This window comes from Phaethon lepturus, unplaced genomic scaffold (genome assembly GCF_000687285.1).
Source record: "Phaethon lepturus isolate BGI_N335 unplaced genomic scaffold, ASM68728v1 scaffold14312, whole genome shotgun sequence".
In the NCBI taxonomy this organism is placed as follows: domain Eukaryota; kingdom Metazoa; phylum Chordata; class Aves; order Phaethontiformes; family Phaethontidae; genus Phaethon; species Phaethon lepturus.
The window spans coordinates 8439-30467 of NW_010524194.1; the positions used below are offsets into that span (position 1 = coordinate 8439).

The window sequence follows — 22029 nt, forward strand, 5'->3', positions numbered from 1 at the left end:
AGCACTCAGTATTCACAGGCTGTGGACCTCAGCTAGGCACTTGAAACTCAAAGTGAGCATAAAATGCAGTTTACAGGGAATTTAGGTCTCTTGCATGGTGAATCTTACTTTCAGTACTATGTACTTAGTTTGGACAATGAATCACAGAATATTTCAATGACTAAACCCCTTAATGGGACTGGGCTCCCAAATAGGAATTTTTGATCCTCAGTATTGAGATGTTCAAATCCTTACATGCCTGTTAACAAGAGAGAGGGGCATGAGCAGTTTCCTACATCCCTAAATATCCACTTATGGCCTTGCCTAGAGCTGCACATATGATGCCAAGTCAGACCGTGCAGGACTCTCAGAGCTTTTGAGCAATGCTATAAGGGCCTTTCTGTGTTTCATAGACAAGCTATAGGTTCATTTTTTCTGCCTGCAAGTCTTGTATCCCTTTATGGATCTAAGCCTTGTGCACGCTTAAAAACTTAAAAATAGTAAGAAATAGTATTTCTTACTATTAACTACCTGATAAGAATGTCTTCATTATACTATTCTAGGTAACATCAAGGGAATGTAGTAAGTGCTGCCAAAGGTAAGGAAGGTGCAGATGTTTGGAGATGCAACACTTTAATGAATATTAGATTGCAGGATTGTACACATTGGATACATATTGCTTTATAAATTAAGGCTCTCTGTGGGAATAGTTAAGATACAAGCCTTGCTCCTTAACCTCTCCACAATACTTTTGTGAAAGCAAGAAACTCTTCTCTGTATTAAATCAATTTTAAAAATACATGCCACAAACAGTTTCAATGAAACCATGGAGATTAAAGGGCAACAAGTAAAATTATGCATCCTCCACTCGTCATGTAAACTTGTTGAACTTAACAGAGGTTTACAAGCAGTAAATGAGGATATTCTTTTTCTTTAAAGAGGTTTACAGACTCCTATGCAAAAGTACCTGAGAGAATGGATCAATACTTCTGGCTGGCTAAATTTCTGTCTACAACATTACTGTAAAGCAGAGTTCAAAAGCAGAGATGTGCAGAATTTCTGTACTCTGTCTCCATATTTAGGTACCTGTCCATAGCCCCTTACTCCAAACTCAGACATTTAGCAAGTTTGGTTGTTATGAATTGGGAGATTAAATAAAAGTAAACATAAAGAAATCAACTCAAGTGCCTACAAAGAGGCACCTGGTCCCATTTTTGAAGTTAGATATACTCACAGAGAGACTGTACCTACGATAAATACCCTATGGAAAACCTGTACCTTTTTTGGCAATGCATGCGGTGGCCAGCTTGGATACACAGGACATCTAAAATGGCACTAGACACTTCTAAGTACATGGTACATTCCAAAAATACAGTATCTTTCATGTTTCTCTAGATCATGACAACTACACCATCACCATCTACAGTCCACTGGTTGGAAGGCTTAGCTGCATGACCGCATGACCCTGAAATGGTTTGGATGAGCATCTTTGATTAATTTGAGCTTTATTAACCCCACTAGCCAACTCTTATTGAACATAACAGTGAATCCAGGGTTACAATTTATTTTTGCATATTAGGACATTAGACATTTTTTCTTGGCTTATATTCCTATTCTTTACTAAACCCTTGCTTTACAGAGGCAAAAATATAGAAGAAAAAGGGCCAACAATGTTAAGATAGATGTAGGAAGTTAAGATAGATGTAGGAAGTTGTCTCCTTTAATCTTCCAGTATGATAATGAACTACAATTCATTTGCATTTCAGAACATTTTGCAAAAGAAATTCAAAAGACTGCTTAAAACATTTTAACTGCTAATTACATATATTTGCATTTGGCATTTATAGGAGTACTGTGAAAGGCAAACTTCTTGCTATTCAAGTTACGAAAGAAAGTGTGTGGTCTAAAGGTACTGGCTACTGTCCCTTCTAAAGATACCAGGTTAAGGGAACAGCTATCCCACTTAGATGGATGCCTTACTGCAAAATATTCAAACAATTGAACAATGTGAAGCTCTTGCACTAAATGGTGAAACTAAGCCATAAGTATTTGAGGGGCTGTGCAATGCTCATTGTCCAAACTGTTTGCACCTGCCATTCCATAGTGGATGAAATATATATATATAACACCGTAATTCATAATGCCATGCCTAGACCAGTTTCATTCGCATCTGATCACTGTTTCTTAGAAATTATACTTTTCCTTGAACAGAAGAGTAAATGCACTGCTGGTGCCCTGGATGCTCTCAGCTCTGATACAGTATAGTTCATCCAAAAAGCTCAAACGCTCCATAATCCCTGTATTGTTCATTACCTTTTCACTGCACACCAGAGGCATTACTAAACTCATCTTCACTGCTTCTATGGGGGAAGGAATTAAATTCAATTGTACAGATAAGAAAGTGAAGACAAAGAATGAATTGAGGTTAGATATTAAGTATTCTCAGTGTTGTATGCACAGATAATTTAAACCAGCAATTCCCAGACTCAGATTGCTTGAGTATAACTGTTCTGGGAACAGTTGGGACATAAATGGTGCCTCTGGGCATGTCATTTCCAGCTCTTTGCCTGATCTGACACAGGACTCAGACACTGTGCACAGTTGTTCCCCTCCCAAACACCTGTTTCCCTCTTCCCCAGGGGAAAGCTGAAGGCGTGCTTTTGATTTTGTGCATGTTCCTTTGAAATAGCTGTATTCTGTTAACAAAATATGCTTCAGAGATTGGGAGCCCCTGAATTATGCCAGGATGCCTCTCTGTTCTTCTTGTTACCTTCATAGACCTTCAGCAGAGATCAGTTCATCAGCCCAGGTGTAAAACAGAAGAGATATTTCAATCCTTATCAATGCTCACTGAATTCCCTGGAATGACTTTCATTTGCTTCAGAGAGCTTTAGATCATTAGCAACTTGTCTCACTTCTTGTTGTATCTGTGATAAACTCTATATCTCATAGTAGAGCAAAGTTGAGTTTGTCAAACGGTTTCACAGTGCAGTGAAAATATGTTCTCCAAGAAGCATACTGAAAGGTTGTTGAACTTGGCATGCAGAGATTGACCCTGAGGAACCTCTTGCTTCCCATCACTTAATTTGTAAGGAACAAAAATAGCACAGAGCAACCAACCTTTTGTGGGAAAGGTAAGGACAAAATTAGCTAGGAATTCACAAATCTTTTCAAAACCAAAAAGAGTTCAGGATACTGCCTTTCGTATCTTTCTTTGGCAAATCTTGATGTTATTATTTACAGAGCGACTTTAACAATAATTATAAACAACAAAAAGCAGTGTTGTGGAGATGGCATAACGTTTTTGTGAATTTTTACAGTTGGTGGAAAATTTATTTGATTTTTGTAGTTGCTCAAGATTCAGTACAAGAAAGGAATTTAGACAGGGTGTATCTAGGATTTTTTGTCTTAGAATTGAATACAACTTTGAGTGGATTTCATAGGAGAGGGTTTTTTTGTTGTTTGTTTCTTTTGCATGGGAATGAGAGACATGCTCCTTAGGAGTAAAATCACAGGTCTCGCTAGCTGCAAATTGATAATGAGATCAGTCAGGATAGATCCAGAATTTTTACCGTCTGAAAGTTATCATCTGCCAGCCTGCACAAAAAGATATAGCGTCTAACACAAGGTTTTATCCAAAGGGGCAGAGAACATTCATAACAGTATTGAACTGCTGCCCTGCTTAAGGTTGCAAGGTGTGAGTGTGCAAACTGAGTCTTACTTTATGAACAAAAACATAGGTCTATGTTTTTTTAAAAGGCATTTCAGTGTCTAACGTCCAAAGATTTCAAGACTGGAAATACAGCTCCAAAATCTAAGTCTATAGATAAATATATAAAATAAAATCTAGCCTTATCAGTGTATATTTATTGATGTATCTGCATATACAAAAATCCATGGATTGATCATATGTAGTATGTGATATCCATTACTCAGTTCTTAAAGATTTTTAAAAGTCTTATGAGGTAATTATCATAGAATCATAGAACCATAGAAAAATTTGGGTTGGAAGGGACCTAATGAAAGATGGTATTTTTGTAACAAAATTCTTATTGTATTTCAGTGTCTTTTGTTCTTCAGTAAGAAGTATTTTAATTTCTATCCATTTTGGGGGGGTATGATAAAATTTATTTTTACAATATGTCAGGTTTATTTTAGAAGAAATAACTTTCTTTTATCAATGTTCAGAAATATTTACTGCAAAAAGAAAACATATTTAGCACACAGATCCCATTTTTTCTCCAAATTTATTTTATCGGATCTATTTTAGTTCCTTTCTTGCATCAAGCAGACTGGACTTCAGTCAAATTTGTGCTGTTCAGCTTGCATGTATAATACTTCACAATGCTACACGAAACGTCTCCATGGTGTCTGTCATTCCTAGGACCTCATGTGATCTGTGGGATTCTTGCCCTAAATTTATGTCTATTTGATCCCATTAAAACCATGGAGTGTTTAATGAAGTTTGTTTCTATCATCTCAGCCTCTTTCAAAGTACCCATGCTGTTATTTCTTCTTTACTGATCCAGCATCTAGTTATAAACAATGCAACAAATGCTTGAAAGTCTCGCCTTCAACTTTTCAATTTAAGCCTTGATTAATGAGGTGGAAGAGCTGCATAATGTTGGTAATTTCCTTTCAAGTGGCAATAAATGATAAAAGCAGGTTGATGGAGAGTGGATAACTGAGGGTGTAAGATGCAGATGTGAAATCTAGTTGATGTGGAGAGATAGGAAGGACACAGTTGGAGCAGAGAGACAACCAGAATATAGCAAAGATTATCCAGCTAAAACAGTGAAATCTGTTCTGGGTGGAATTATTCCCACTAAATACAGGCACCTGGAAGTTAGACATCTGTTTAAATTCAGCCTAATCCTCCATGGCTCCCTTTTCAGTCAATGGGAAGATTGAGCCACCTGCAGATGACCAGATTATTGCCTTGGAGATGCTTGTTTCCTCCCAGGGAGGTAGAGAGCACTTTGGGCAATGAACTTGTCCCCAGCCTGACTGTCTAAAGGCTCTTGCTTTTAGATCTACCCCTTGTATTTGGCTGGTTCCTCTTAACAATTTTTCCCCAGTACCTGTGTGCAGGCTGGTGATGTCCCCTCTGCTTTGTTGAGATGTTGTCTTTCTTGCTGCTGAACACATAGCTCTGACATGAGCTTTGTTACCATGTGATGACATTGCTTCTTTGGCACATTAATAGGCAGACAGTGCCTGAACTCTAGATCTCTTTCCTCCTTGTAATAATACACACATCAAATAGCCTTGTCACTGCATGTCTTCTCCTCTTCTGTTATGTCAAGCTGTATTTTGGAATTGCCCAATTCTCCTTAGATAATAAAGTCAGGTTGTGTCCAGTCTTCTAAATAGAAAAGGGAAGTGTGCAAGGTCACAGAGATAACGCTGCCCTAATCTCTGTATGTCTTTTTCTTTTTAAAAAAAAAAGACTTTGATCTCAGCTTTCATCATGAAATTTTCCTGGAGTTGTGGATTTTGGCAATCAACTTTAGAATTTGTAGCTGCAAAGACTTACCTTCAAAATGACATGTCTGGGAAGCTCTACTGTGCATGCATGGATTGTGTAGCATCCATCAGTCAGCCTAGCTTCAAGTTCTCTGGAGTCCATAAGATGAGCTACGGATGTCATCTATCTAGACTTCTGTAAGGCCTTTGACATGGTCCCCCACAACTTCCTTCTCTCTAAATTGGAGAGAGAGGGATTTGACGGGTGAACTGTTGGGTAGATGAGGAATTGGTTAGATGGTCGCATCCAGAGAGTAGTGGTCAATGGCTCAATGTCCAGATGGAGATCAGTGATTAGTGATGTCCCTTGGGGGTCTGTACTGGGATCGATACCGTGTAATGTCTTCATCAGTGACATAGACAGTGGGATTGAGTGCATCCTCAGCAAGTTTGCAGATGACATCAAGCTGAGTGGTGTGGTTGACACACCTGAGGACTGGATGCCATCCAGAGGGACATGGACAAGTTCAAGAAGTGAACCCATGTGAACATCATGAAGTTCAAGAAGGCCATGTGCAGGGTCCTGCACATGGGTCAGGGCAACCCCTGGTATTAATACAGGCTGGACGAGGAAGGGAATGAGAGCAGCCCTGCCAAGAAGGACTTGGGGGTACTGGTGGATAAAATGCTGGACAGGAGCCAGCAATGTGCGCTCGCAGCCCGGAAGGCCAACTGTCTCCTGTGCTGCATCCAAAGACGCGTGGCCAGCAGGTTGAGGGAGGTTATTCTGCCCCTCTACTTCGCTCTCCTGAGACTCCACCTGGAGTCCTGCACCCAGCTCTGGAGGCCTTAACACAGAAAAGACATGGACCTGTTGGAGCCAGACCAGAGGAGGGCCACAAAACTGATCAGCAGGATGGAACACCTCTCCTCTAAGGACAGGCTGAGAGAGTTGGGAGTTGTTCAGCCTGGAGAAGAGAAGGCTCAAGGGAGACCTTAGTGCAGCCTTAGTGCAACTTAAAAAGGGCATATAAGAAAGATGAGGGCAGACTTTTTAGCAGGGCCTGTAGTGATAGGACAAGGGGTAATGGTTTTAAACTAAAAGAGGGTAGATTTTGACTTGATATAAGGAAGAAATTTTTCAAAATAAGAGTGGTGAAACACTGGCACAGGTTGCCCAGAGAGGTGGTATAGATGTCCCATCCCTGGAAACATTCTAGTTCAGGTTGGACGGGGCTCTGAGCAATGTGATTTAGTTGAACATGTAAAGATGCTCATTGCATGGGAATTGAACTAGATGACCTTTAAAGGTCCCTTCCAACCCAAAGATTCTATGATTCTATAGGATATCAGTAACTGTATTTATATATGTAGTTTGCACTTAGATTCTTTGTCTGGCAAGAGAGAGTAAACCATCACATCTTCAGTACATCAAACAAAAATGTAGCATTTCCAGTTTTCCATATATCATTTGTTTGAAAAGAACAAGCTCTGCATCAGGATGAACATAAAAGTTGTCTTGAACCAAGACATTTAGAACCACCACCATTACCATGTTAAATTATACCCTGAGCGTTCAGCTGCCAAGTGACTTCAGCATTACTGGTAGTTTGGATTAGTTGTGTTTCTAATTAAAAATGATCAAATTTACAATAGTCATATACTTTCTTCCACTATTCTATAATAGGTCAGTATTTCTCTGTTAGTGTCAACTTTACATTTCATTTTCTGAAGCCCAGGAAGTGCTTGGAAGAACAGTCTGGCTTTTCACTCACAAACCAGATCAAATCCAGCAGCATTAGTCAGCATTTCTTTCTCAATCTTTACATAATTCTATTATATTTTAGGCAGTGCTATCAAATCATATGATGCTGAGCAACAGTCTTACAGAGAACAGCCTTGTTGCATTTGTGTCAGTTCATGTCTTTGGTTGTGAATCATAGAATATCTTGGCAGAAGACATTAATGAACCTACAGCCTCTTGCTTAAACATTCATCTTATTCATCATCCCAACCTATTTCTGCTCCATTTATAAAGTGTATTTTAACAGGAATGCTTAACTGTGATGAATTACAAAAGAGTTTATTTAATTCTATGAATGTGTAATGATACCCGTAAAGCCTTTTTATTTGGGGATTTTCTATCAATGAACTGTCTGCTTGCTGTGCTGTAACAGTCTTCCCAGAGTCAAGATCCTGAAGCTACGTCTGTATTTTTAAATAAAAAAGACCAGGGAACTGTTCTCTAACACTGAGGTTTAGGGGCCATATCCATATCATATACCATTTGGCTTAAAGTCTAGCCTGGAGCCAGGTCTTCTCAGGCTCCTGTGGCACAATGGTTATTTTTACGTGCTGTTCTGCAGTTGGAGCAGGGGCGATTCAGAGCGGTGTGTGAAATGTGAGGGGTATACTGCAGCCCACAAAACACGTTATGCCTAAAAGGTAGTGGACGAGTACGCAGGGTTATTTGCAAGTACACAGACTGTGTGTTGAAGGTTGGAGGGGACTGTGGAAGGAAAGGGAAGCCAGACCTGCTGTCGTCATGTTCATACTGTGTGTCAGGAGTGACCAGCTCTTTGAAGAGTAAGTGGTTGAGTCATTTCATTGGCTGGAACAGGCAGGCATTTAGGAGCCTGCCTAGTAGCCCTGTGAAGGTGTGTTCCCTTTGTGATGGCACGTGGGCAGTTAACAGCAGCAGTGGATGCTGTTAGTGGATATTGACCCCTGCCATGCAATACTGTTCAACTGTTTTCTAACCGTGACTCATCACAATTTATTGCAGCTTGAAAATAAATGTTAGATTCTTAACAGTGCTGTATTTCGTGTATTAGCTTTATCTGATAACCTAGAGATGGAGTTGAAATCAGCCTGTCTAGGCTATTGTAAACACTGAAATGGGCATATCCCACTTTCTTGTCTACATGCTCCCACCATGGTCCTTTCTCAGAATGTGTTCCTGCAGCTCTGCAGAATGCTGAAATAGTGATGGTGGCATGGGTGAAAATGAACCCTCTGAAAATAAAAGTTGCTGGACCAATCAGATGATTCAGATAACAATTCAGATTGTGATTACTGATGATGACACACAGAAACAAGATGGGAACATGTGGTTGAGATTTGAGGGGAGAAGGTAGTGAGGAAGGGAACCTTTCCTATTGAAAGCAATCAGGAGACAGAAAGACTCAAGCCAAAACACTACAAAATGAAATTGTACTCCTCCCATCTATACCCCTCCTGCCTTCCAAATAACTCGGGAACCTACCTGGCACAAACAAGAATAGACCAGGAATTACTTCTTAGCGACTGTTTGAGAGAAGACACAAGTTTTCTATGCAGTCAGCTAGAAGGCCATTGAGACAAAATGTTACGATTCAGTGTGAATTAAGCCTAGACTAGAGTGATGCAGGACCCTATAGGCCCCTGCATGAAATCTGTTCAATGTTTTCTAAAGGAACATGTGGTAAGCAGGTGGAGAAAATCCATGTTGAATTAACTGTATCTCAACACCTATATGTGAGAGACCAGACTCTGTTGTGGTGAATTTTGTCCCTCTAATGAGCACCAAAGTAAGAAGTTTTTTTAAGAAAATAGTTAACTGAAAAATTAAAAGCGCTATTGGTGTTATCAAAAAATTTCCATAGATAATATGAAATACGCATTGAAATGTTCCATGTTGGTTTATCATACCATATTATACAATAATGTGGAGTATATTCTTCAGAGAGGTTTTAATGTTTATAGCATCAAAAAATCACTACATGTTTTTTTCTGGACCTGTTAAATCAAGTCCATGTCAGACAACCTGCAATATTTCCTGTTGGGATTGAATATTTCTGTATCACTTTGTGTCCAGTGCAATGCGTGCTCTGCACACCTGAAAACATTTTCCATTCCTTCATGTCCCAAAGGAAGGAATCAACAAAAAATATTCTGCTGGAGACTCTACTCTTTCCTATGGAAAAGAGAGACTTTAGGTCAGCATTGACAACAACAGAAGTTCTCTTCCTTATTGTGTGCGTTCCAACTGAAATAAATTAATGTGTTGGATTGACTCCCGCAGTCATAAGTTTTCCAGTTTGAATTATATTGCAGCAGATACCAAGAACAGAGCTGGCAGTGGTGACTGGTTTAAGACCCTTTTTATACTTATTGGTATATGATGGGAAAAGAGATTGAAGAAAGCCAAAGAAATTTCCTTTGTACAAGCAATGTTTGGTTGTTTGTTTTTTTCCCTCACAAATTAATTCTGAAAATATTAATGGGAAGATAAAATCTCACCTAACTAGATGTATATTTCAGAGCATTTCTCCACCTTGCCTTTATAATTAATGTAAGGAGAATCAATCCATTATGAGATAAGTGTCTAGAATAGTCACAGCCTTTTTTATTTAATATTCATGCTTAATGAATTATGTTCTATTTACAGGTTTTATCTGGGGTGAAATTAAACAGATGTGGGATGGTGGACTACAGGACTACATTCATGACTGGTGGAACCTCATGGATTTTGTAATGAACTCCTTGTACTTAGCAACAATCTCTTTGAAAATTGTTGCATTTTCAAAGGTAAACTTTTTAAAAAAAATTCAGCAAAATATTTAAGATTAATTAAATTAGCCATCTTCAAACTTTTTTTCTGCATTTGGACATTCTCAGGCTTAGCAATGCAAGAGATGAATGATTTTCTTATTGAATCTTCTGCAGCTATGACAAGAAGCTAGACCAGGATAAGAGCAAACAAAACATTGTGATTTATTTGGTTTTTTTCTTGGCCCAGACAATCTTTTGTTATTTGATCCTGAACAGTCATACTGTCATTTTCTTGGAAAAGGAAAATCATTGGTAATATTTAATAATGTTTGCACAAAATTATGTTTTGTGTTAGTCCTTGCCCATTTTTCAGTAACAAATTACTGCCCCTAAGACAATTTTGTGCACCATGAAAAACTTCTGGACAGGACTACAAGAAAAATATTTACTCAAAATTAGGAGAAAAAAAAAAGCTAAAGAGCAAGATTTTAATTTTGTTTTGAAAATTTATAAGTGCAACATGAAAAAGTAAAACTGAAGGGGATAAAATTGTCACTTGAGGCTGGGTATGTTCATATTCTTATCCTTTTCGTGGACTTTTTATGAATAGTTTTATATTCCCACTGCTTGAAGTATCTTCCAGCAAAACAGACCTTTTTTCCAAAGCCATGGAACATGTTGCATTTTGTATGTATTCAACATGAATCCATAATATGACAGAAATTCCTCATAAAATGCAGTATTTTCGTCCAAAAAATGGTCTCAAACACAAGGAATCCACATCTGAACAGAAATGAAAGCATTTCTTAGTATCTTTTACGGAGCTCTTATCACATCCAAGTAAAGATAACAAGCCCATTTTTACTGGTCGCTGTGATCAGCGTTGTATTTCAGCTGTTTCAGGTTCCCTGCCATCACCTACCCTGTGTGTGTGGAAAGAGCTTCTCTTCTGCCAAGATCCTTTTGGCTGGGAAAAGAGGAGACAGGCATCAAGTAGCTGGTTACAGCTCCCTATCCTCAAACAGCAGCTGTTCCTGCTGCAGCCCTGCCATGAGTATAGAGGAACACGGGAACCTCTAATTTGTATCATCTTGTGCCTACTCACAAGGGTCTGCATGTCAGCCCATCAGGGGCAGGGATGAGCAAAGACCCGTGATCTGTTGACACACCGGCCTCCTCCCGTGACAAAAGGTTTCTGGCATGTCGGCTCGCTGGCTCTAAACCTTTGGAAGTCTTCTCACTCAGAGAAATTTGGAGCTCTTGCCTAGAAGAGCAAGATGCTTGGAAGTGTGAGGAGAGCTGTCATTGAAACCCAATGAAATGCCTTTTTACACACGAGGATGCCTTATCATAAAGCGACTGGAAAATAAATAGTCATTTCACTGTCCGAGTAAGAAAGGGAGCAGTCCACTAAAATGCATGTTTCCAAAGCATTGGAGATGGTCAATTATTCACTTTCAAATAATATTAATTAGAAGACATTATAATCCTTTCATCTTCCAGACAGCTTCTGCTTACGGTAATCAGACTCCAAGGTGACAGTATCTGGGATAATGTGCACCCATTACTCTCCAAATTAGTGCTTGCATGCCAGTCATAATCAACACAGTGCATAAAGCACTATCTTTGGTTCTGCAGCTATTTTTTTTTTACTGCATGTACAATGTTGCTCCCAAATACCTTTTGTTCCTTAAAAGAGCCTCAGTTGTGCTAAGGAATTGAAACACGTGATGATGTAATCAACGGAGTAATGCAAATGTAACAATACACAATCACACTTCCTTCAAATACCTACAACAGAGTTCTCTACCTCTGTGCCAGATGAGATTGAGAGGATGCCAAATTTAACCAGTATGTTTTATAAAGCTTTTATTTTCATTTTCTAAATCTTACAAGGTAGGTTTTTCTAAAATACAGCTTTTCTCTATTTATTGAATCAAATCTACAGACTAGTTTTCTTATATGTTTTCTACATTTTATGAATCAGCTCAAGCCACCTAAGAAAACATTTTAACCAAGTCCCTTGAATAAAATTATGTGAGTGCCCTCATACTACTCTGCTGTGTGATAGATGCTCCCAGAGAAAAATGTAGTGTTTATTGCCCATTTCAGGCTCTCTGACAGATACAGTAGTTAAGCAGACAGATATTATTTACAGCAGCTGATGGGATAGTGTAAAATACACCAAAAGTGTAATTTCAGGATGAGACAACTGCTAAGACAACTCAAAGTTATCAATTTCATTGCCAGTATTCAAATAAAATGAATACTTCTTACATTTTTCAAAGGAAAATGCTTTTTGTCTCTGTTTATCAACACGTAAGGTCTTTTTAAACTATGGAGTATATCCAGTGAAAATGCTCTCTCCCCAGTAAATAATGTGATTATAGATAGTGCATTGTCACATGATTTTAAGCAACACATCTGTTTTGATGGAGGGTTATAAATACAAATAGAAGTCATTATGCTCTAAGAAAAATAGTTCTTTTTATGTTTTTTGAAGGTAATTTATTTTGTACCTATGCATAAAGTTAGGTGCAATGCCAAGTTATATACAGACCCTGCTTACTTGATCTTAAATATTTGTTAACCCTGAGCATTGGACCCAGTGCTGCTTGTTTCCAACTCTGCTAGAGATTTCCTGTGGGTTCACGTTAATGATTATGTATCTCAGCCACTGACATGAAAAGCTACTAGGGAAACGGGTTCAAGACAAGAACTCTGAAAAGTAACTAAAAATACATCATTTGTCTCCATATTTACTGGCTTAATGATCACTGTGTCAGATCTTCTCTGTTTAGTAGTAAATAAGATGATATTTCTCTTCTGCCACCAGTTCTGCAGAAGCTAACGTCATCTTCTTATATGTTTCCATTGTAAAATGGTTTTGATTGATACTTCACCAGATTCACAGAAAAAATGTCCATTTACATAGGAATATTAACCCCACTTCCCCCTGAATAATTATAGGCTTAATTTGTCAATGCAATCACTGCTTTGAAGCTCTTTGCTAAACCACTCCCTCCACTCTTCCTACTTATGCTCTGAAATTTAGCATAATGAATGCAAAGATTGGGACATACATTTTAAAATAGAAACAGTGCACAGATCCTTTCAGAAAAGGGTTTAAAGTTCTTTTCCTGAAGTGGATATTACTTAACCTTTCTTTTCATTATCAGAAAAAAGGAGTTCACATTTGACCAAGATGCAACAGCCAATTAAACATTCAGGTAGCCTGATCTATATGTCTGTTTGATCTCTCTTGGAGATTACGTGAGATCTACAGTTCATGACTTTTGTCCTCATGGGACAACAGTGATCACTCAGCTTTTTTTCTCATGAATGGTTCTGTTACTGGATTTGCATTTCAGTTCCTTTGAGTAAGGATCAAGAATTGCTCTTGTATTCCCTGGATGACATTGCACAATCATCATATATGTGCCTTGAAACTCTACTGTTTATACACTGCCCAATTTGTTTTCTGCTCTTTTTAATTTTCTATTGCTGTGCTATGTATATTTCCTTCAACCAACAAGCCAATGATAGGTATTATTTAATCATGTCAAATGTTGTTTGGCTTTGTTACATGTCAACAGGTTTTATTTGCATTTGAAGTGGGGACAGAAATTCATCAGGGTCACAAAATTCTAGAAGAAAGACTGCAAAGTATCAATGTCGTGATTTACAACAAGCTCAGCATTGCTATATTTGCTCCTACCATTTTCCATTCCCTAGAAAAATAACCATGTATTTATTCTATATAGAACAGAAGAACATCAACAAGCATGAGCGAGAGAACAAATACTTCATCTCTTCATGATTTGGGTTGTTTGGTCCTAAAATACAGTTTATTTTTTTTTTCATATTTTCACTGTTTCTGGTTTTAATATGCCTAGTCTTTTTGCTCCTCTGGTTTCCTTTCCTTTTCATACATGTGCTTCTTTGTTCTCCTGGTTCATCTTTGATATTTCTAGATCTCTATTCAGCATCTTCTGGTTAGTGGAACCAGTAAGGTTTTTTTGTCAGAGCCCTCTTATAGTCATGAGTTTCTTTATATAATTTGCTGTCTTCTTTCAGCTAGTGTATTTCACAGATAATTTCCAAACTTAATTTTGAGGTCTTCACCTTTCTCACTGTTTTTCAGCCAAATATTTCCAGTCTCCTAAATAATGTCTCTTCAAAACTAAAATAACAGCCCACACTCTCTGCTTACAACCATGAGACCTTTTGCATTGTATCCACACATGCAGGAAGCACTTGAGCCTAAAAAAGCCAGAGTCAGTTAAGCTGAAATAACACAGTTGTGCCATTGATTTCCCTTTTACAAATAAGAGGTCATTTGATCTTTTATTTGCATAGCAAGTCAATAACACCAAGGGATATGTTATTTTGTTAGACTGGCATGTGTTGAAACTGACTGTTTGAACACAACAGTTTTACATCTCAATCCAGAACATCATGGAAAAAGTCTTTTCTTCTTACCTTTCTCCTTAACTTCATCTCTTCTAGAAAACATGACATTGGATTCATCTTCTCAGACTACAGCTATAAGATAGGCTTTCCCTTACCCTTGGACTAGACGACCTTAAAGGTCCATTCCAGCCCAAAGATTCTACAATTCTATGATTCTAATAATCAATGAGGAGAAACAGAAAGTTAAAGAGCAATCCATCTGACCTGCTTGGGTCATCTGTTTTCCTACTATAGAAATGCTCATTTTTCTTTGCTGACTGTAAAAGGAGGTGACAGAGAGCTCAGACATGGCTCTCCACGCCTGATTAGTTTGATTTAATCCTTGCTTTCTTACTATATAATATCCTAACTTTATTCGGTGTCCTGTAGTTCCATGCTTTTCTCAGAAGAGTATTTCCTTAGATTTTTCTTTCTTATTATTTTCTCTTTTCTTTTTTTTCCTTCTGCTTGTTTAACTTCCTTGGAACCTGATACTACTTGCCTTCACCTAAAATATGTCTGCAGTTGGATGCTTTTGATTCTCTACCAAAACCTCCATCTCTTCCTAGTTTCAAATTTCTTCAAATTTTTTCATTAATATATTTTACCTTATTCCCCCAACCCACCTTGGGTACTTTTCCTTAATCTGAGCATCTGCTGCACTGTTCAGCACCTAACCTTTGCTTGTACTGACAACTGTTCCTAGTTATTTAATAGGTCCAAGTTTTCATGCACCAGGGTTCTAAAGTGCCATCAGAATTCACAGTAATAGACTGCATAATATTATTCAATGAAAGACATTATAGTAAACATGCTGAGGAGTTCTCACCTCTCTTTTCTCAATAAACATTGAAAATTTTTTATTCTTCATTTTCTTCTTGCTTTTATCTCTTAGCTGGTGTTTCTGATAACTCAGTTCTGTTTTCTACTGACTGTTACTTCTTCACTGATCTTGTAACCAATCAGAATTGGACTGAAGGGCAAAAGTGGATGAGGCAGAATAGCATCTTTCTTGAAGCTACAATATCAAATGCAGTAAGATATGATTTTACAACATGATCATTAGGGGAGAGGATAGACTAATGAAGAGAGTACTGACTATGACTCCAGTAGGTCTGGATTTAATTCTCTACTCTGTAGAGAACAAATATCACTGGTGGTTGAAATGTTCTTAACTCTTCAATGGACAATAATAGTCTCCAGTTAGGCAGTTCTCAGCCACAAAAACACAAGACTGTTAGATGCTATGGTTGCTTCTATATGAGCAAATAAAACTGTGCCTAATAAAACCTCCTATTCCAACCTAAACTATTCTATGATTGCTCTCAGGCACTGTGACTGTCTCACCTGCAATACAAATTGGTTAGAGCACGCCTGACATGGTGGGGTCCTGTGCCAACTGGCGCTGTCCAAAACAATGCCCAGTTACCATCTGCAATCTGAATGACAGAATCACAGGATCATAGAGTGGTCATCTAGAGACAACTAGAAGGTCATCTAGTCCAAACCCTGGCCATGAGCACCTTTACATCTTCAACTAGATCACATTGCTCAGAGCCCCGTCCAACCTGACCTGGAATGTTTTGAGGGATGGGGCATCTACCACCTCTCTGGGCAACCTGTGCCAGTGGTTTACCAACCTCAGTGTGAAAAATTTCTTCCTTATATTGAGTTGAAATCTGCCCTCTTTTAGTTTAAAACCAGTACACCTTGTCCTATCACAACAGGCCCTGATAAGAAGTCTGTCCTCATCTTTCTTATAGGCTGCCTTTAAGTACTGGAAGGCTGCAATAAGGTCTCTCCAGAGCCTTCTCTTCTCCGGGCTGAACAACCCCAACTCTCTCAGCTTGTCCTCAGAGGAAAGTTGTTCCATCCCTCAGATCATTTTGATGGTCCTCCTCTGGACCCGCTCCAACAGGTCTATGTCTTTCCTGTGCTGAGGGCTCCAGAGCTGGATGCAGGACTCCAGGTGGGGTCTCACCAAGGCAGAGTAGAGGGGCAGAATCACCTCCCTCAACCTGCTGGCCACACTTGTTTTGATGCAGCCCAGGAGACAGTTGGCCTTCTGAGCTCTGAGCGCACATTGCTGGCTCACGTTTGGCTTTCCATCCATCAGTATCCCCCAAGTCCTTCTCGGCAGGGCTGTTCTCAATCCCTTCATCCCCCAGCCCGTACTGATACCAAGGCTTGCCTTAATCCAGGTGCAGGACCCAGGGCATTTGTCCTTGTTGAACCTCATGACGTTCGCATGGGCCCATTCCTCAAACTTGTCCAGGTCCCTCTGGATGGCATCCCATCCCTCAGGCATGTCAACCACACCACTCAGCTTGGTGTCATCTGCAAACTTACTGAGGGTGTACTCGATCCCACTGTATATGTCATTGATAAAGATATTAAACAGTACTGGTCACAGTACAGACCCCTGAGGGACACCACTCGTCACGGATCTCCATCTTGTCATTGATACGTTGACCACTACCCTCTGTGGGGATAGACGCAACTATCCAGTCAATTCCTCATCCACCCAACAGTCCACCTATCAAATCTATATCTCTCCAGTTTAGAGAGAAGGATGTTGTGGGGAACCGCATCAAGGCTTTACAGAATTCCAGATAGATGACATCCGTAGCTCTTCCCTTGTCTACTGATGTGGTCAATCCATCATATTCTAGGAGGTTCTGCTCCATGACCTTCCCAGGCACAGAGGTGAGGCAGACAGGTCAGTACTTCCCAGAGTCCTCCTTGCTAGCCTTTTTAAAAATGGGTGCAATGTTTCCCTTTTTACCATCTCCAAGGACTTCACCTGACTGCCATGACTTTTCAGATATCATGGAGAGTGGCTTGGCAACTACGTCAGCCAATTTCTTCAGGATTCTGGAATGCATCTCATTGGTCCTATAGACTTATATGGGTTTAGGTGGTCTCAAGCCACCTTGCGAGCAGTCACTTTCTTCTGAGAATGAGCATGGTGTGGAAATGGTGTGATGCATGTCTATGTTGTTTCATCTGGCCCCAGTGACAGAGAGAAGTCCCTTTCCTTACTACTGATGGCATACTCAGCAGCCCTGAAAGATGCATCTGGGTGGCCTAGAGTAGATAAATACAGACCACACCATAGTCCCTCTTTGAAATCTGCTTCATGTTGTATTATCTCATGGTTTGAGAGTGCTTCATAACAGATTCTGTGCTCTGATACATTTGGTAAAACAGATTAGTGAGACCCAATAAATAATAATGAGTCTGCCACAGTAGTTAAGCCTCAGTTCAAAGTAATACCTTTGATCTTCAAGAAATTTTTTGGTAGAGCTGGAACAGTAAAAAGTCATAGTTCCAGGGATCAGACTCTTTGATAATGAGATACACAAGCAGTTTCCCATGGTTCATTAATAAACAGCTTTTTCATCATTGGTCCTGTGTTAGTGATTAAGCGATATACTTATTCCTTGATTAAATGTTTTCTTCCAACTTGCTAAAGTTTTCATGCTTCTATCCGTCATTGCAATATCTGCACAGTTCTGCAAAGAACTAATTTACCTGATTTTACAGCTGAAATTTTCTGTAATTGTAAAACGCAGGTGTTCAAAAACTCTTCCTTTTACTCCCAGTCAGAATTGTTAGAAATTATTGCTTTTGCTACTGTGAAAATAATAACCAAATGCAAAACAGAGGCAAAAGACTAGAAAGCATAGACCACCCTACAGCTAAAAATGAAGGACGAACACCTGGGTACTGCCCATTTTTTATTTTGCTAAAACAAAAAAAAATTGTTCTGAAGACGTTGCTTTCCAATAGATGTTTAGTTTTATTGTGCTATCTGCAGATTAACTGAACAGCTTATAAAGAACCTGACATACTTGTTTATGCAGTAAACAAGGAGTAATTTCTTCCCTTCTGCTTGTTTTCAGTACAGTGGGTTAGTTCCACGGGAGAGCTGGGACATGTGGCATCCAACCCTGGTGGCTGAGGCCCTGTTTGCAATTGCAAACATCTTTAGCTCCCTGCGCTTGATCTCATTATTCACTGCGAATTCTCACCTGGGACCTCTGCAGATATCTCTAGGAAGAATGTTGTTGGACATTTTGAAGTTTCTCTTCATATACTGCCTTGTGCTGCTAGCTTTTGCAAATGGGTTGAACCAGCTGTACTTCTACTATGAGACAAACGAACCCGGCAACTGCAAAGGAATACGATGTGAAAAGCAGAATAATGCATTTTCAACGTAAGTGGCTGATCTATTTCTACCCTTCCCCTCTGCCCCCAACATTTTAATCACTTAGATGTTGTTTACAGGAAAAAGGCTGTCTGTTTTCTGTTGGCATTACAGCGGTGTCCTGACAGACACATCTAAAGTTACCCTAATAAAAAAAATGAATATTAACATTATATCACTCTGTTAATAATGTTCATCCCATACCACAGTGAAGTCTGTACAATTCAAGATATCTCAAAAGGTAAAAAGGTAATGAGGATGGGGAGATAATATGAGATTAGAAAGTACCTAGTTAGAATCAATGGAAAAAAGTCACAGATCAGATCTTACTTATCCAGGCAGCTGCCACTCTGCATTTCTTCCATGTCTACTTGTGGGCATTAAATAAGTTTGATGTTCGAAAGCGTAAAGATTCCTTGTAGATGAGGCAGAAAAAAACATTCAGTCCAGACTTCTACTGACCCTGAGTCTACTCCACACAATCAAATAATGTAATCTAATTTCTATTTTAAAGTTTATTTTCTTTCACTTAAAAATCAATTTTATTTCACTCTGTTCTGTGGTTCATCTATAGTACAAAACACTACCAAATGAATGCTAATTCTCTACCTCATCTTTCAACTTCCAATCTGAATCAAACTCCTGCTATAAATACCTGTTCCCTATTAGCGTCTATGAATCATATCTAGACTGTTTTTACAATATGTTTATTACCAATGGCTTCCCTCTCAAAGTAAGTAATTTTATAAAAATAACACCTTTTATATCATCTTAATCAAGTAACTTTGCTCAGGCACAGCATATTTGTCTTGCATATTAATAACATCTTATGCAGATCTAAACTTTGTGTGATCTGAACAGAAAGCACAGGGAAATTTTTCAGAGCTGAACATTGAGGGATGCAATATTATTCACCTGTGGAATACGGGGGACTACTGGTACTAGTGCCAGAAGATGGTGTCAAGGCAAACTGAGATGCCTCATGAGCCTTTTCTGCTACTTTGAGCAGGGGAGAATAGTTGTTGTTCAATTTGTGCTCAGACAGGTGTAAATCATAGAAGAGACTCCAGAGCAGTACTTTACCATTCATATACACTGTATTACAGTAGCAGAGAGACAGGACCTCGAGTTTCTATGAATAAAAGCGTACTGCCCTCTCGGGTATCTCTGTAGGACAGCACTGTACTGGGTCTCATGACAAAGTTACGTTTGGCAGATGAAACCGCATGGTGGGAAAGGGGCTGAAGGGTTAACTTTTGCCCAATTTTGGACAGTGGTTCCCAGCATGCAGGACTGCCCAGGGTGGTACAAGTTCAGCAGCCTCCCTGCTCCAGGTGCAGTGGGGACGGTGCTGTTGGCCCACACATCCTGTCCGGGTAACCTGCTTCTGGTGTCAGGGTGAAGGAGCAGGAGAGAGGCCATGGGAAAAACTCGCTCCATAATTAATCTCAAGATACGGGACCAGACAAGCAGAAAATTTTGCTCCAAACTTTTCAGGAGCAACTGGGCTAACGCAGGACCCATGCTTATGACTATAGTGTAACTGAACATTGTACGAAAGTGAAATTATGTCAATCTATCTAATCACAGAGAATTTTTTTAAAGTTGGTTATTTAGGTTCCTAGCTGTTGTCCCAAACTTCTCTAAGGAAATATATCATTTAGATATAAAAACACAAGTTTCATTCGATAGACGCATTTTTGTCTTGTGGTTTTTTGCATTCTTTGTAAAGCAAAACATATGCTAATGATAATAGTGTCCTCCCAGTTATACAACTCCTCTTATCTCAATGGCTCTCAACACAAACTAGAAATTGCATAAACTGACAAAACCAAGTAGGAATGAGGACGTCATAAGTGTTTTACCATCTCAGAGAAACACAATCACTGAGTTACTTTTGGATGCTTGTTCTACCCTCCACAGTCAAGGCAAAGGGTGAAAATACTTCAAAGACAGATGTCCAAAATAAGATCTCTAAAACTCTATTTATCCCTCATAGGTTTGAACAAAATCAACCTTTTAGTCACAGGCTTATTTATACATTCAGTATTGTATATCTAGAGGGTCAGATTTGAAAGGTTACATCATTGTTTCCCTAGAAAGATATTCCACATATTTTGCCTATACTGTGATAAGTATCATTCATCTCAATCAAGTCAAGGACTTTTGTGTATTTGGGGAAAAACTGAAAAATTTGAAAAGAACATGTACAGTTATTTAACAGCTATTCCTTTCGGGTTTTGTTTTTCAGATTATTTGAAACACTGCAGTCATTATTCTGGTCTATATTTGGACTCATCAATCTCTATGTGACCAATGTGAAAGCAAGGCATGAATTTACTGAATTTGTGGGGGCCACCATGTTTGGTACCTATAATGTAATCTCTCTGGTTGTTCTACTCAACATGCTAATAGCCATGATGAATAATTCTTACCAACTTATTGCTGTAAGTTGTTCCTTATCCTTAGATCATTTATAATATATACCTTCCCTGCTCCTACTTCCCATTTTTCTAGCAGTACATCTTTTTTACAGACAGGATATTTGGACAAATTCTGATTCCTTCTAATTCTTTTGCACTGTTCTGGAAAGACGCAGAAACCAGACCCCAGCTGGACTGGGCAGAGGGGAATTTCCCCACAATTCTGAATGGAGAAGAGGTGGCCCTGCTGCAGAAGTCCAGCTTGTGGGTTGAGAAGGGCATGGGTCGAGAAGGGTGTCCTGAAACTGCTGGCAAGTGACATGGGCTACAGCCCAGCCCAAGCTGCACTGTGCAGGATCTCTCCCGACAAGAGACTCTGACAATTGTTCTGTCACTGCTTTATTTTTAATATGTTATATTTACTAAATTTTAAAAGGTTGTTATTTTTTGATTTTTATATAGCATGAATATACAGTTAATAGAAATTGGATGCCCATGTTTCGTGGACAATTTTGGACCCATTAGCAATTCAAACAAAAGGTCATGATTTCTCATTCAGCAGCGTCCTGTTTTCTCCTTTAATTAAGATTGTCTTTATCATTATCAGAGCTATTGACTTATTTTTATTTCTCAGCTGTCTATTAAGGAGCCTAATGAAAATAAACACTGATTCATCATATGGTAATTTAAATACGATCATGCAGAAAGTAAACAAAGAAAAGAAAGTTTTACAGTCTTAAGATTTTAAAATGTGCCTAATGTGGAAATCTTTCTAATCTGGAAATTACAAGTTTTTACACAAAAAAGAAGTGCTGACTACATGTGTTTATATAACACAATATCACAACATACTAGCATTCATCAAAACTCAGACTGAAGATAGTATACTTTTCCTGCTACAACTTCTAAATTACTGGTTTGATTACTGTATATCTGGCTAAATATTAAAGACTAGGGCTATAGACC

The 22029-nt window shown here is 38.9% G+C and overlaps 1 protein-coding gene across 1 annotated transcript in view; it reads left to right on the forward strand.

Moving 5' to 3' along the window:
• LOC104617127 (short transient receptor potential channel 4-like) overlaps positions 1 to 21087 on the forward strand; it is a gene marked incomplete at both ends in the record, with an annotated part of 28301 nt that extends 7214 nt beyond the window's left edge. Inside the window, 3 exons of the mRNA XM_010282363.1 lie at positions 9875 to 10014; positions 18336 to 18649; positions 20892 to 21087. Of these exons, the coding sequence (XP_010280665.1) occupies positions 9875 to 10014; positions 18336 to 18649; positions 20892 to 21087 (650 nt within the window). The remainder of the gene's footprint in view (positions 1 to 9874; positions 10015 to 18335; positions 18650 to 20891) is intronic.
• Between the last annotated feature and the right edge of the window lie 942 nt (positions 21088 to 22029).